The following is a 15,231-nucleotide window of genomic DNA, read 5'->3' as shown; positions in this document are numbered from 1 at the left end:
GATAATGGTATTTTTAATATCATAACTGATAATTTCATATAATAAAGTTTTATTGTTTTGATACTGTAATAAAGTCTTATTGTGTTGTTTCTAATCTTATACATAAAGTTTCTATGTTTATACACATCTTAAATAGATTACTTTTATATTTAGTTAATACAATCGCTCATAAAAGTAATAGTAGATTGAAGATTATTAATGTGACACAAATTGCAAAGCTGATTATTTCCATAACTTCTTAATCGACATGTTCTTTTCGGAATCTTTCTGCATTACTTTCGCTACAGCCATCTCAAAATCTTCTTGAGTCACGTGAACTCGACGTTCCCTAAGAGCGTACATTCCAGCTTCCGTACAAACACCCTATAATAAAATTTTAAAATGTGCGCAAATATCCTATAATAATATTTTAAATCATGTACACAAATATCCTAATTATTGCAAGTCAGAGAATTTGACAAACCTCTTTGATTTTTTATTATAAAAATAACAAAATCTTCCAAAACCTTATCAAAATTAAAACAATACTGACAATTATGAGCGTAAGATAGGTTTTTTTTCATTACCTTGACTTCTGCTCCTGATGCACCAGGCATGAGTTCGGCTATCTTTCTTAGATTTATTCCACGAGTCAAATTCATTTTTCTAGAGTGAATCTTCAAGATGTCCAATCTAGCCTCTTCATTTGGAGGTGGAAATTCGATCTTACGATCAATACGCCCGGGTCGCAGCAATGCTGGATCCAAAATATCGATTCTATTTGTAGCCATAATAACCTTTATGTTCTTTGTTGCTTCAAAACCATCCAGTTGATTAAGCAATTCCAACATAGTACGTTGTACCTAAAAGTATAATTTATGAGATAATTAAGAAGTGTAAAACTATACATTTGTTACATTCATGTATAACTGTTTGTATTCTATACATACTTCACTATCACCACCAGATCCAGACTCAATTCGTGAACTTCCAATAGAATCGATCTCATCCATGAATATTATAGACGGCGCATGTTCTCTCGCCATGACGAAGAGTTCACGAACCATACGCGATCCCTCACCAATAAATTTCTGTACTAATTCAGATCCAGATACGCGAATAAAAGTGCACTCCGTATGATGTGCGACTGCTCTCGCAAGTAGAGTCTTGCCGGTACCTAAAACATTTAGTATCGATATCATAAAAAATGGTAAGCAATTTTATAACATAAAATATACATAAAATTACAATAAAATAAGGGTTTCATATATATATATATATATATATTTTTTAAAATCTAATATAGTATATTGTTACCCGGTGGTCCATACAGCAGTACGCCTTTAGGCTGTGCAATTCCTAGAGCATCAAACAATTCTGGATGCTTGACCGGTAGCTCTATGACCTCTTTTATTTCTTTTATTTGTTTATCTAAACCTCCCACCATTTCGTATGTAGAATCTGGCACTTTTTCTACCATCATAAGGGAGACAAGCGGATCAACTTTATTTGGCAATATCTTATGTAGAGTATAGCTTTCATTGCGCAAAGCAACACGCGAGTTTGGAGTCACATCATTGATGTCGATATTCTTGTCGATGTCTACTACAAATTTGCCCTCTGGATGTACTTTGACCAGAACTTTTTTCTTGTCCATAGGTTTTACTACTTCTCCTACATAGGAACCCTGTTCCTGTAGGAGCTGTAATTCTTCCCGTAACATGCGTACTAAAAAAACCCATATTTAAAAAATTTCCTTACCCAGTACTTTTACAGCAGGTTAAATTAGTTTTTTTTTTAAATTAAATTTTACAAAATTAAAACTTGTATAAAAAACCAACTCAGTTAAAAATTGCATTTAAAGTAAATTAACTTATGTTATATTAAAAGTTTATTTTAAAAGCATTGATATTAAATTATTTTTAAAAATTAGATCACTAAATAATAAAACAACATAAATAATCAAATAAATTTAATATTTTATTTGTATATTAAATTAATTTTTTATGAAATAACAAAAAACATTTTTACATGGAAATGGATATTTTCATTATTTTCTCTTTTTATATAGGTAAATTTTTACCTTGAGAAAAAAGTTGTAAGTTTATGTTTTAAAAATAGCTAACTAAAGTTAAAAAAATAACTCGTATGAAATTAACTAAGTTAAGTTATAAACTGTGTTGCTTGAGTTGTAAACTATTTAATTGGTTAATTGTCTAACTTTCGATTTTTTATGAATCTTGTAACAATGAAATTTGTGTTGTTAAGTCGAAATAAATACCTTTCGCATTGAGTTCATTACGCTGTGCTTGCAGTCTCCTTAAATTTTGACTCTTTTCAGCAACAATTAACTGCAATTCTTCAATTTTCGTAATATAATAAGGTTTAAAGCCCTCTCCTTTAGCATTTTTCTCATCTATATCCATCTAAAAAATTTTGAGTATTGAATTATAGATAAAGTATTTTTAGTCGCTGCGCATAATATTATTAAAATTTTTTTCTTACCTTATTTGTAAGCGTCATGATTGACAAAACCTGATTGAATTGAATAAATGTTCTACAGATAAATATTCAAGAGATTATTATTTAATTAAAGAAAGACACGACTTAACCTTACTTTGCCCAAATCAGGATCGCTTTTTACTCGTCACTCCTCTCCGCCGACATTAAGCTCAATTTATATGAGGTTTGTTTTTTGTTCCTACACGGGGATTGCACTAGAACTGAACTGAACTGAACTAGTGCAAGTCATTTGGTCTGTTCTTTTTCGGTGCACTGCTGCACTGGTGCAGTAAGTTAGAATGAGAAAAAATATATTTATCTTACTTTAACTTGTTGCACCAGTGTAGCAGTGCAGCTAAAAAGAACAGGGGCTCGATTCTTGAATTTATTCGCAAGAGAAACGTATTCGCAAATTCTGTTCTTACAGAAAAGTTAGAAATTTATTGGCTATCGTATGGCTATTAACCAATAAACTTACAACTTTCTGTTAGAGCGAGTATTTGCGTATACGTTTCTCTTGCAAATGACTTCAAGAATCGGGCCCCAGGGGCTCGATTCTTGAATTTATTCGCAAGAGAAACGTATTCGCAAATTCTGTTCTTACAGAAAAGTTGAAAATTTATTGGCTATTGTATAGCTATTAACCAATAAACTTACAACTTTCTGTTAGAGCGAGTATTTGCGTATACATTTCTCTTGCGAATGACTTCAAGAATCGGGCCCCAGGCCTAAGGTTATTAAGGTCCTATGAAGCGGATTAGGGTGCAGTCACATGGGGCCAGCATGTATAGCGTACTGGCGTATGTGGCGTAAGGCCGGATCTACAATAGGTGTAATAGGCCTTAAGCCATAAGGAATTAACCAATTATATTCGATTATTCTTCTCATATTTGATTATAATTGGTCAATTTCTTATGGCATAAGGCTTACTACACCTATTGTAGATCCGGCCTTAACCACGTGTTCAATACGAATCAATTGAATTACTAGAAAGAGACAGAAGAGACTGCAACCTATCTTGCCTCTCACTTTATTCGCTCAACTTTCCCTTCCAGTGCCTTCCACTACATCAAGCGGTCCATTATATATATGTCGATACACGGAAAAAAGTTTGGCACTACTGCTGCATCATAGGTGGTAGTGCAGCGCCACCTCGCATTTAGGACTACAGAGTGCCAGTTTTGGGTAACTGGCAGCACTAAGCGCCGGGAGAACTGTTCTCCCCACCCTGATGGGGCAACCACTGCACTTTAAGGTTAGGAATGCTGCGGTGCGAGATTGGGACAGCAGGGCTCCCGATTGGGACAGCAGGGCTCCCAAACTGAGAGAACTGCCGTGCCAAAGAGAAGTACAACAGCGCACTCTCATTTCGTACAGCTGTTACACTAGTTGGTGCTTCTGTAGTGCCAAACTTTTTTCCGTGTAGCGAAAACACGTTAAAAGTTCGACTTAGTTCAGCCATTAGCGAAACAACGCCAAACACAAAATACAAAATCGACGTTATGATGAAACAGGTAAAATAATAAAATATATTTTGAATAAAATAAAAAGTTTGAAAATATTAAATTTTAATAAGGTATAAATATTGAAACAAAATTAATATGTATTATAGTATACGTATGATAATATATGTATAGGTTAGATTGATTTCTTATTTTAGATTAGATTATGTTAGATTAATTAATTTATTTAATATAATGTTTATTTGTATTTTTTGTAGGAAACTTTAATAATATCATACACCTGTGGTGTATGCGAAACTATTTGTAATGAACAAGAAATGTCTTCCCATTCATGTTTGGAGGGTTACAATCATTGCCAAGTGGATGAAAATTTATATTTTTATCCTCAAACTGGTGAGTGTATAGATGACATATTTTTGCGTTATATATTAAATATAAATTGCATTAAAGAATTAATGTAATATATAGACGATGGACAAATCATTCGTGAGAGTTTGGTGAATGATTCAAAAACAATTGTTATGAAAGATAACCAGGTTCCAAATAAAGAGACTGAAAATAATTGGCGAAACAAAAAAGTCACAGAAGAGGAACGTTTAATTGAAGAAATTCATAAACGTCCTCCATTATGGAATTTTAAGCTTCCTCTTACTGAAAGAAGTCTGCGAATAAAAAACAAATTATGGGAAGAAGTAGCTGCATTAATAGACGGTAACATCTAATAATCATAATTTAACTTAATTAAAATTTGTTTATGTTGAATTAAAATTTATGTAAATGTATTTTTTCTTTTCTAGGTAAAATGGATGTTTCAACTATTAAAAAGAGATGGAAATCGCTATGCGATACTTTTAGAGTTCATCACAAAAGTAAGCAGCAACAGAGTAGCTCAGCAAGAACATTAAGCAGAAAAGAATGGATTCACTATAAACAAATGCAATTTCTTTGCGATATGCAACTGGAAAGCGAGTATGTATATGACTTTACGAGCATACAAATAGATTTTAATGTAGTAGTACATTTTTGTTTACATTTATTGATACAAATTAAATTAAAACTATATATTACAGAACTGTAACAAATATCTCAGCAACTAAGGTTCATAATATTGACCAATGTATTGATAACGAAACTATGAATGATACTATCAGTAACTGTAGTGAATCACGTGAGTTTATTTTACTAGTAATCTTATTATAAAAAGTATTAAGAAATAAAATATAATTTTTGGGACATTATATACTTACTAAAAAACATGACTTTGTAAAAATATTTTTTAACAGAAAATAATTTAAAAATGTGGTTGCAGATAGTAGAAAGCGTTATTATTCGGAAATTTCAGACAGCGAGAGACATTTTGAGCGACTTACCGAAATTCTTAGTCATCCAATTACAGTCAACCTTCCAACCACTAATCAAGATAAAATCAGTGCGTTTGGTAATTTAGTAGTTGCTCACCTTCGAGAGATGAATCCACAATTAACAGATGATGTAATGTTAAAAATAATGCAGGTTATTAATAACGCAAAGAAATTATAATTATATATTAAATATATAAAATATATTTTTTGAATAATGAAATATTATTAACATATTTTTTTACAAAAATATAAAAATATGTAAACCAATTCTTATATCTTATTATTTTGCCAGTTTACTACTCCTTCATTATTGAAATAATCACAAAATTTGTTTCTAATGTCTACACATTGTTTTGCACTCATGTTTGATCCACAGTTACTAATATTTCGAAATGCACAACCATCTTCCATTATTATTCGCCAAGATCCTGGTGTAAAAGAGTTTGGTTCATCGATATCAATCAAAGTTGGAGGCACATATATATTACTGTCCTGTCGGCAAAGCCAGTTATGTAAACAAATAGTTGCTGAAATCATTATTTTTGCATTTTTAGGATTGGCGATAATCGGTTTTCTGTATATCCTCCATTGACTAGCTAGAATGCCGAATGTATTTTCAATCATTCGTCTTGCACGACTGAGACGATAATTGTATATACTTTGTTTTGGTATAAGTCCATCTCTACCAGGATAAGGACGGAGTAAATATGATTTTAAAGGGAAAGCTTCGTCTCCCACAAGACAGTATGGTAGAACAGATCCTCCTTCTCTAACCACTGTTGGCTGTGGAATGCCCATTTGTCCTTCATCAAATGCTTGTCCTATGGCGCTGTCTCTGAAAATACTGCCATCACTTCGTCGTCCATATGCTCCAATGTCCACAAATCGAATAATATAATTCGCATCACAGATAGCCATTAAAACTATACTATGAGAATATTTATCATTAAAATATGTTGATCTATCATTATTAGGACACTAAAACAAAAAATTATTTTAATTATTTCTTTAAAATATACCTCCTTTTAAATTATATTATATAAAACATTATACATAATAAATTTACGCACTTGAATGATGACACGTTTTCCATCAATGGCCCCAATACAATGAGCAAAATTACACTTTATTTCAAAATTGTTTGCAATATCCAGCCAATCTTTTTCTTGAAGTTTATTTGGGAGAACTATTGGATTCAAACAATCCCATAGTGCTGCACAAGTGTCATGAATGATGTTACTCACTGTTGGTACTTCTACAAGATATTGATAGGACATTGATGTCATGGAGTCTCCGGATGCAAGATATCTACAATATGTTATGTATATATTATGTAATACATATCCAATGCACACGGATGTAATAATAAATATTATACACTTTAATGTATAAATGGTTATATGTAATACCAAAACATATATACAATACATATAACATTATACATTGAGGGTCGGTTGTTCCAACTTCTTGGTAAACCTATCTATCAGGTAAATATATGTTTATCTTTATTTATATAAGAAAAGAAATGAAGATAGACACATGTTTGCCTGGTAGGTAAGTTTACCAAGAAATTGGAACAACCGACCCTAAGAAGTTGGAACAACCGGCCCTAAAGCATATATATCTATTATTTTACATTTGTGTGCATTATTTTCATTATGATAAAAAAACCAAACAAACCTCAATGTTAATGCCAACCGTTCAGCTGGTGTTATAGACACATCCTGTTTCTGCAATTTTGACCCAACTATGCCCAATAATTCTTCCAACTGAGTTGCAGTCATACGAAAATTATGAAATTGTATGTCCTCTAAAATCAACTTTGGGGTCGAAGCAAAAAAGGAACTGTGTCTTGAACGATTTTTAAAAATAGGTGCTACCCAATATTTTTTCTTTTTGCACACTTTTTTCTTTTGTTGTATTAAATGCATAGCTGCAATTACAACAGCTGCGCGTCGTCTTTTAATCTCTGCTCTAACTGTAGCTGTTATGTATTCCTCCATATTGTTTCAAAGCTAGCAAAGAAACGTTCTATGAAAAGGTAGAAAACTAGAAGGCAATAGCTTTTGGTCGGGTCTACAATAGATGTAATAAGCGTTAAGCCATAAGAAAATGACCAATCATAATTGAATATGAGAAGAATAATCAAAATTGATCAATTGCTTTTATCATATTTATCATTCGTTTTCTTCGAAAATGTATTGTAAATTTTTAAACATATAAAACCTAGCCGTACACTTCATTATTCGTATTTTTTCGTTGTTATTATATGAATTAAATTCATATTATATTTTTCTCTTGGTACATTTGATGTAAACGCACCCATACTAAAGTTTTGGTGCGCACCAAACTTAATACGCGTACCAAGGTTTTAACGATGTAAACAAGGCCTATGCTCGAGCACTTGGTACGCGTATCAAGGCTACATTCCAAAACGTCCTTTCCGAGGAAAATTTTACTCGAAATGTATACACGTAATGTATCCTATATTACATCGAGTAAAATTTTCCTCGGAAAGGACGTTTTGGAATGTAGTTCAAGTAGTGAATTTAAGCTGATCAGCCAATGATTAAACACATTCACTAGTTATTTACTATTTGATACGCGTACCAAGTGCTCGGTGTAAACTAGGGCTATGGCTCCTGTAATTTTATGTGCTTCCACCTTTAAGGGCTATCACACACAATGACATAAAGGCCATTGCACGCACATTTTCTTAATCGTAATCGTAAGAAATTGAGCAATACGATTGATTAATTCAGTCGGTTACGACTAATTTGAGCAATATGATTGGTCGAAATCTTACGATTACGATTAAGGAAATGTGCAATGGCTTTAAAGGCCTTTACACATGAATTGACATAATTATAACAGTAAAGGCCATCACACAATGCCAGGCAACAGGCAATAGGAATAGGAAATAAAGAAAGAGAGAAAGAGAGAAGAAGATCCTTTCTCTTTTTCTCTCTTTCATTATTTCTGTTCCTATTGCCTGTTGCCTGACATTGTGTTTAGGCCCTAAGGTTTTGACCAATCGTGTACTTGATTCAGGCCCGGTTCCACAACTCACGGTTAAATTAACTGGCCGATTATTCCATTGGAATTGACCAATCGTATTTGTCGTTAAGCAAAATTAACAAATACGATTGGTCAATTCCAATGGAATAATCGGCCAATTAATTTAACCGTGAGTTGTGGAACCGGGCCTCAGCCGGTTACGGTTACGGTCGCCCAATCCAGCGCGTCGAACTGACTAATCACAGTTAATGGCTGCGTTCAGCAAAAAAAGCAGCTTTGCAACTGTTGTAAAATTCTTCAACACGATTGGTTCTTGCTCTTAGTTCCTGTTAGATCTAAACGTATAAACCAGTCGTGTTAAAGAATTTTACAACAGTTGCAAAGCTGCTTTTTCTGCTGAACGCAGCCATTCCCTTTTTCAGAAGAATGGCTGTGATTGGTCTTATGATGTCATTAATCGCTTCCGGAGCGATTAACCCAGGCAGATCGAAAACGCTAAAAAATTGTCGACGACTACTCACGCGAGTTCTGGGGCTCGATTCTTGAATTCATTCGCAAGAGAAACGTATTCACAAATTCTGTTCTTACAGAAAAGTTAGAAATTTATTGGCTATTGTATGGCTTTTAACCAATAAACTTGCAACTTTTCTGTTAGAGCGGGTATTTGCGCATACGTTTTCTTGCGAATGAATTCAAGAATCGAGCCCCTGATTCGTTTTCTGCTTTTCTGCCAAGGTATGAGAATTCTCCCTTTCATTTCCCACCAATTATTTTCTTATTTCATGACTCAAGTCCGCTTCATCGAAAATGTTATAATGTATATGTATACATATATACGTGCGTATGCATTACTCCAATACGCAATATACGTCGCCGATGCAAACGAGTCGTGCGTCTACCTCGACGACGTTTCCGCGGCATAAATATGTAAATACAGTATGGCCGAAAGAAGCGGAAGCTTCATCAATTTTCCGGATGGCATTTCGCTATGCGAACTGACGGAGTTATAAACTCGTTTTCCCGCTCGATGTGATTCCCGTGGACTCGCGAATCCCCGGAACGAAATGACGTAAACATCTCCGCCGAGATCCTTTACCGCGCATTTCGGCTGGGTTCCGGATAAGAATGTCACTCGGTCGCCACTGGTAAGAGAGACGGAGAAAGACAGAAAGTGAAAGAAAGAAGAAGAAAAAGAGATGTTATGTTTATATCTCGACGAGGTAGGAGGACACACTCGTGAACTCTAAAATATCCGCGGGAGGATGATGGAACAACACGACGAGCGGAGACGTCGTCAGTGCGTCATCACGTTCTAACGTTATGCCGCGGCAGGCCTACAACATCGCGTGCCCCGACATCTCGCTCGTCGTCGACGATGCCGTCAAAGCTGTAAGCACCACCGCTACCGCCGCCGCTGCTGCTGCTGCCGCCATGGACACGGACGTTGAGCTCGGCAAGGGCGGCGAGGGATGCGAAACTATCCCGGGGTGCTCCGGCTACTCCAGCATGGTGCACAGCAAGAAGGTAATTAAGCACGCGTTACGACAGCAGGCGAAGAGGCGCAGGAAGAACACGACGATAGCGGCAGGCAATTCCCGCACGTTGCCTAGGATCGTCGTCAAGCCGCTGCCACCGCCGCCGCCGAACGATCCACCGTCCCCTGTCAACAATGTACAGCATGTCAACACTGGTAATCTACATCACAGTCATACGACTGTTTACTTTGTCTATCTCTATCTTGTTTTATATTTATATGAGGGACTCTATGATTTTCTAAACACTTGTCTGTTGTAGCGAGATGTAACATTTGTTTTGAGCAACTAGACAAAATTGTCAATACATTAAATGATTAAATTGTTCTGATCGCAACGAGTTAACGATCAATAGTACAAATCAGTGCACCCTAGGATTTATAGTTTTGGACTTGAAATTGAAATGTGTTTGATGTTTAGGCTGTTTCTAGTTCTTATTACATAGCTGTTTCCTCATGATGCATAACACTTGTCTTCAGGGGCAAGAAAAACAATTTCAGACTAGTCTAGAAGTCTAAAATCGTGGTATATGAATATATATAATAATATGTAAAAAAAGTACAATTATATATATATTCTAAGTAAATTTATATAATTAATTTTCAAAAATGTATTATACAATATAAAAAATAGAATATATATAGTATTAAAAGTATTATTTAATTTGTGAATAATTTTTGTCATTATCTATGGCCGGAATTCATAGTCGAATCTTATTCAAGTTCCAGCTTAAGCACGATCTTGAGACGTCAATGCTGTTATTTCATTGGTTAAGTAAGTCTCAAGTCGGCTCGAAGCTAGACTTAAGGCAATGCTTGAGCTTAAGATCGGTCTATGAATCCCGTCCTATGAGATTATGAGTAACATCCCAACAATTTTTAACAATCTTTCTGAAATCACTTGCTATAAGAAAATGGTTGTAAAGTGAGAATTAGAAACAGCTATAAGCATCAAACATTTTTAAGTCTAAAACTATAAAACCTAGACAGCACACTATACAATGAATGAATACATAGTTTCTTATTATTAGAGTAACATTAGATTTGTTGTAAAAAGTTTCAAATTTTTGACAATTTTTTACATGTGTTGATTTGTTATAAAAGAGAAGATTTCTGGAGAATTAAAAATTTCTGTATTTTGTAGCTAATTATTATGGTTAATAAATTTGGTATATACAATTATAAGTAGAACGTGTTATAATTTTTTTTATTAATATTTTATTAGTATTAAAAAGTTAGGAGCAAAAACAAGATTTGTCTTTAGTCTGTCAAATAAAGTAAAAAGAGAAAAAAATATAACATTATAAACTAACATATTTTGCTATACATTTATTTACATATTATATTGATACAACATTTGAAAAATCTGAAATACCTAAAATATCTGAATATATTATATGTCATAATTGATATTATGTTTCAATGTCAATCAATTTCAAATTTATTAATTATATGTTTATGAAAAATTATAACAGATTTTTAAAATTAAGTATATATAAATGGTTAAATATATGTTATAATTGGTACTACATTTTGATATATATTCTTAACTATAATATGTTTACAGAAATTTGTGATCTCTCTCTTTTAAGTTAATATTTAAATTCACTTATTTTATTAATTTAGAAGAAAACTTTAATCAATATTTGACATAAATATTTTAGTTTTCAGCATATTTGTTGCAGATATACAGACTATTATAATTATACTACACAATATTGAAATACTATCATAATTTGAGCAAACAATTATTGCAAAACAGTTTATATGTATTTTTTTAGATTTTTAATGTATAAAACATAAAAATATAATTGTAATGGACAGTTTTAATTTTTAATTGTCGATATAATAATAGCTCGTCTAAAATAATTTTTACTTTGTACGAGTATAGCAGCTGAAGAACCTGCTGCCACGATGAGAGAAGTGTTGGCAAGTTTACCTGGATTTAGCTTAAAGTCAAGTCGCAGGCGATCTACAAAGAGACTGTCCGCAACCGCGCAATTAGAAGCTGGTCTCGTGGATTTGGAATCTCCAGCGAGTATATTAGCAAGTACGAGCTTACGCGCGCTGTTAAATAGGCATACGTTTCAAGGCTTGCCTCCATTATATCAACGGAAGCTTGCGCAGCTTCTGCCTGCTGTAGATAGACAGGTACTAAGCATAATTTCTTAATAATATGTACTATTGAATTACATTAATTTGTGAATTGTTTGGAAATTTCAAACTCTTTTTTAACAAAATTTAATCTAATAAAATTGATAAGAAAATTTAACTTATTTTATTCTGTTACACTTTACAGGATGCTGCTATTTCTGGATTGAACAATGAATTTTTTGCAAGAGCTTGCCTAGAATGGCGAAAACGTTTAGCAGAGGGAGAATTCACACCGGAGAATCAGCAACGTCTGAAAATGGAAGCGGAACGAGACAAGAATAAGTTAGATCCATGGAAAGTGAAGCATTTTGAACCGATATGGGGGGAGAAACGAGAGCCTAAACTTAAATCGAATCTCCATTATATTACTGAGTCGCGTTCTAGTGGTGCAGTAACGCGTTCAAGTTTAAGACTTCGTCTGGAATCCAATGTGGATATTCCTACATCGGAACATGCCGTCAGTCCCATTGTGATGACAGAGGATAAAGTCGACACTAGCTGCAAGACCGAAATCAGCATAAAGAGTTCCGACGATCTGGTTAATTCTGAAGAGGTGCAACAGAATTTGATGCCTTTGGATTACAATCCGTTATCGGATAATGTGACCGATGAGAAACATGATTTAGATGATTCTATGCAGATGAATTCCATGGAAGTGATGGAAGATATTCAAATGCATGAAAGTAAAATAGAAGAAGTTGACAAGATCACAGATATCTGTGAAAAACAAGATATGATTGAGGCTAGTGACATTGCGAGACAAATATGCGAAGAGGCCATCTCGAATGTATACGAGGAAGAAACAGATTTTCCCTCCAGCGAGAAAAACTTACAACCTATGGAAAATAACATGATTGAAGCGTCAGAAGAGGACACTGTGCTACTGCCCGATGACAATTCGTCGCCCAGATCAAGCGAACAGATAGAACGTGCATCGCACACGTCTGGCGAATCAATTTCGCAATTATCCAGTGAATATATATCACAAACATCCATAGATCAAATCTCGCAGATTTCAAAGGAACAGATCTCGCAAATATCCAGCGATCAGATTTATCAGATATCGGATTGCGAAACCACAAGTATCCTTGAAAGCTCATCGCCGCAGGATCAAGTTAGGCCCGCGGATATTGTAATAGAGGACACCAGTTTGTTGAATAGCGATCAGACCGAGATGACGCAGACATCCCATGAAAATCCAGCAGACAGCGAGTCGCAAATTCCAGAGGGAATGGAAATCGACAGTGAGACATTACAGCGTATCCACGAACTCGAGGTAAGAGTTTTAACCCTGTAAAAGTGCTATTGAGATCGTAAATGGGTCATAAGCACAATCTCAATAGATGGCAAAAAAAGGGAAAAATTATTACTATCTTGTGTCTCCATGTTGCCATAGAAAAAACTATCAATCACATTCTTTAGGTACGAGGAGAAATGCGGGAAATGTACGAGGAGATTTCGGGATGTCCAGAAGAAATAATATATCCCATTCTTGAGGGAATGGAAATGGCTTCAACCAATGCAGAAGTAACCGAACCACAAGTGGTATCTGGTCAAACTGAAGATACTACGGATGTAAATGCTGGCAATGAGGAAGAAGCTTTACGAGAAGCAAACAATTACGTCTGTTCTGAAATGTTAGAATGTAGCTGGACAGTGGATCCGACTGTTAATAACATCAGTAATAACACTAGAGTAAGTATATATAGAAACATCATTATTAGTACATAATATTAGTACTATTTATATCATATCAATGACATCAGTAAAAGTTAAAAAATTATTTCACCTTTTTTTCATTTAAAAGTATAACATCAATAGATTCTGGATTGATATTTGCGAAATTTACTCACTAATTGACTACGAAAATTTAATGCACAATTAACCACGGCATTCTTAACGATGTTTGACACTTTACAAAAAAATTTACTGTATAAGCTGTATACCAAGCTCTGCATTCCGAATGATGTGACAACGCTTTAACATACTCCAACATTTTTGTGAAAATTTCGCAATGAAGAGGATTAGAATTGTGAGTCGAAATATTTGTGCTTTTTATTGTTTTTGTTATGTCATGGTTATTTATTATGTATTTATTATATTACGTTTTAGCATTCTAAATGGTTTTAGCATTAACCATTTAATTATATAAAGTTATAAAAAAATAATTTAATTCTTAAAGATATAAAATATTAGTATATTCCAGTTTAGGCTAATCATGTACTTAAAATAAATCGGAATGTTTACAGAGAACAAGATAATATAAATTAAAATTTTACATAATCACAAATAAGAAACAATGTACAGTTTATAAAATTATTTGAGAGTCACTTTGAAGAACAATAAAGTAAAATTAAAAAATAATAAAGAGAATGTCAAAGTTAGTAATTGTTTAAAGTTATAAGAAGGAATAAGTGAAAAACAAGCTTTTTAAAATACAGATGGTTAGATTGTGTGATTTCATATCATGGATTATCTGAGAAATAATTAAAACATGATATATCTATATCAAATAAAATTATAAAAATATAAAAATTTAAAGATTTTATGTGAACAGAGTATAAAAAGAATTATTGTAGTAATTGATTAATCTTACTTATTTTTTCAAGTATCCCGTGTTAATTAAAAAAAAAAAAATTATATGTACATTTTTATTTTTTTTCAAAGACGCAAGAAGAATTGCAGGTACCTTGGCCTTTGGTGGCAGCTGCTCTTGATGGATCTGTAGCGGCTAATATCACAGTAACGACGCAAGATGAGTGCAGTGAGACCTCCACAACGACCGATTCCACGACGTCTTCGCAACAGTTTATTAACGCGGATACCAATGTGGAATCTGTTAACTGTATTCAGTTACCAGTTGTTCAAGGAACCACGTTTCAATCGGATGGGTTAGCTATCAGCACGCCGGGAAGCAGTTGCGTCATGAAGAGCTTGCAGTCGCAAAGTCCGCCGATCATCGCGTTTCCACAATTGCAGTCAATCAGATTTGTGCAAGCGAGTTTTAATCCGGAACAAGAGACGACGTCCTCGCTGGCAAATAATACGTCTACGATCTCAGCTCAACTTCAGCCCCAACAAACCAATACTGCACAGGTTAACATGATACGAGCGCAGGATACCATCACTCAAATAAATACTCAAAACAACAGTACACACAATAATGTGAATCAGAACACAATTGCGACGCAAGGTCAAGTGCAAAATACTCTCCCGGCTACAA

At 34.0% G+C, this 15,231-nt stretch overlaps 4 protein-coding genes across 8 annotated transcripts in view; 2 read left to right on the top strand and 2 right to left on the bottom strand.

Annotated features, from left to right (window-relative positions):
- Positions 1-32: 32 nt before the first annotated feature.
- On the bottom strand, positions 33-2,718 carry LOC105837795 (26S proteasome regulatory subunit 8). 3 transcript variants are annotated; one of them, XM_012682898.3, is made up of 7 exons: positions 2,597-2,718; positions 2,485-2,514; positions 2,261-2,405; positions 1,297-1,707; positions 930-1,156; positions 567-842; positions 223-363 (listed from the first exon to the last, which is right to left on the bottom strand). In XM_012682898.3, exons 2-7 carry the CDS (start codon positions 2,500-2,502, stop codon positions 223-225), a joined length of 1,218 nt encoding a protein of 405 aa, XP_012538352.1. In that variant the 5' UTR covers positions 2,503-2,514; positions 2,597-2,718. The 3 variants fall into 3 exon arrangements, with proteins under 3 accessions (XP_012538334.1, XP_012538352.1, XP_012538342.1); XM_012682888.3 differs by having other exon boundaries at positions 2,485-2,536; positions 2,597-2,677; XM_012682880.3 differs by having other exon boundaries at positions 33-363; positions 2,485-2,652.
- Positions 2,719-3,706: 988 nt separating this feature from the next.
- On the top strand, positions 3,707-5,525 carry LOC105828309. The gene is made up of 6 exons (XM_028191122.2): positions 3,707-3,995; positions 4,202-4,337; positions 4,413-4,655; positions 4,742-4,913; positions 5,015-5,112; positions 5,254-5,525. The coding sequence occupies exons 1-6, from the start codon at positions 3,984-3,986 to the stop codon at positions 5,481-5,483; spliced, it is 891 nt and encodes a 296-aa protein (XP_028046923.1). The 5' UTR covers positions 3,707-3,983; the 3' UTR covers positions 5,484-5,525.
- Positions 5,526-5,538: 13 nt separating this feature from the next.
- LOC105828311 (protein ALP1-like) lies at positions 5,539-7,607 on the bottom strand. The gene is made up of 3 exons (XM_012666574.3): positions 6,986-7,607; positions 6,376-6,613; positions 5,539-6,283 (listed from the first exon to the last, which is right to left on the bottom strand). The coding sequence occupies exons 1-3, from the start codon at positions 7,306-7,308 to the stop codon at positions 5,576-5,578; spliced, it is 1,269 nt and encodes a 422-aa protein (XP_012522028.1). The 5' UTR covers positions 7,309-7,607; the 3' UTR covers positions 5,539-5,575.
- A 1,116-nt stretch (positions 7,608-8,723) lies between these two features.
- Positions 8,724-15,231, top strand: part of LOC105828135 (polycomb protein Asx) — a 9,502-nt gene continuing 2,994 nt past the window's right edge. The window contains exons 1-6 of one of the 3 annotated variants that reach the window (XM_012666350.3): positions 8,724-8,888; positions 9,116-10,013; positions 11,746-12,005; positions 12,154-13,284; positions 13,431-13,703; positions 14,676-15,231. The exon at positions 14,676-15,231 is cut by the window's right edge and continues 335 nt beyond it. In XM_012666350.3, coding sequence (XP_012521804.1) covers positions 9,644-10,013; positions 11,746-12,005; positions 12,154-13,284; positions 13,431-13,703; positions 14,676-15,231 — 2,590 coding nt within the window. In that variant the 5' untranslated portion in view covers positions 8,724-8,888; positions 9,116-9,643. Of the gene's footprint in view, positions 8,889-8,988; positions 10,014-11,745; positions 12,006-12,153; positions 13,285-13,430; positions 13,704-14,675 lie in introns of those variants that run through there. The other 2 variants (XM_036282538.1, XM_036282539.1) reach the window with 2 other exon arrangements.

The sequence above is a fragment of the Monomorium pharaonis genome, chromosome 2 (genome assembly GCF_013373865.1).
Source record: "Monomorium pharaonis isolate MP-MQ-018 chromosome 2, ASM1337386v2, whole genome shotgun sequence".
Lineage (NCBI taxonomy): Eukaryota > Metazoa > Arthropoda > Insecta > Hymenoptera > Formicidae > Monomorium > Monomorium pharaonis.
Note: the sequence above shows the minus strand (reverse complement) of the source record. Positions and strands in the feature narration are given on the sequence as shown.

Coding starts and splice junctions, on each gene's coding strand:
- LOC105837795 (XM_012682898.3), bottom strand. Junction 1,708..2,260: donor TAATGAACTCAATGCGAAAG/GTATTTATTTCG, acceptor GGGTTTTTTTAG/TACGCATGTTACGGGAAGAA. Junction 843..929: donor GATCTGGTGGTGATAGTGAA/GTATGTATAGAA, acceptor TTATACTTTTAG/GTACAACGTACTATGTTGGA.
- LOC105828309 (XM_028191122.2), top strand. Junction 4,338..4,412: donor ATATTTTTATCCTCAAACTG/GTGAGTGTATAG, acceptor TGTAATATATAG/ACGATGGACAAATCATTCGT. Junction 4,914..5,014: donor GATATGCAACTGGAAAGCGA/GTATGTATATGA, acceptor TATATATTACAG/AACTGTAACAAATATCTCAG.
- LOC105828311 (XM_012666574.3), bottom strand. CDS start 7,308: ATGGAGGAATACATAACAGCTACAGTTAGAGCAGAGATTAAAAGACGA. Junction 6,614..6,985: donor CGGTTGGCATTAACATTGAG/GTTTGTTTGGTT, acceptor AACATATTGTAG/ATATCTTGCATCCGGAGACT. Junction 6,284..6,375: donor GAAAACGTGTCATCATTCAA/GTGCGTAAATTT, acceptor TTTTTGTTTTAG/TGTCCTAATAATGATAGATC.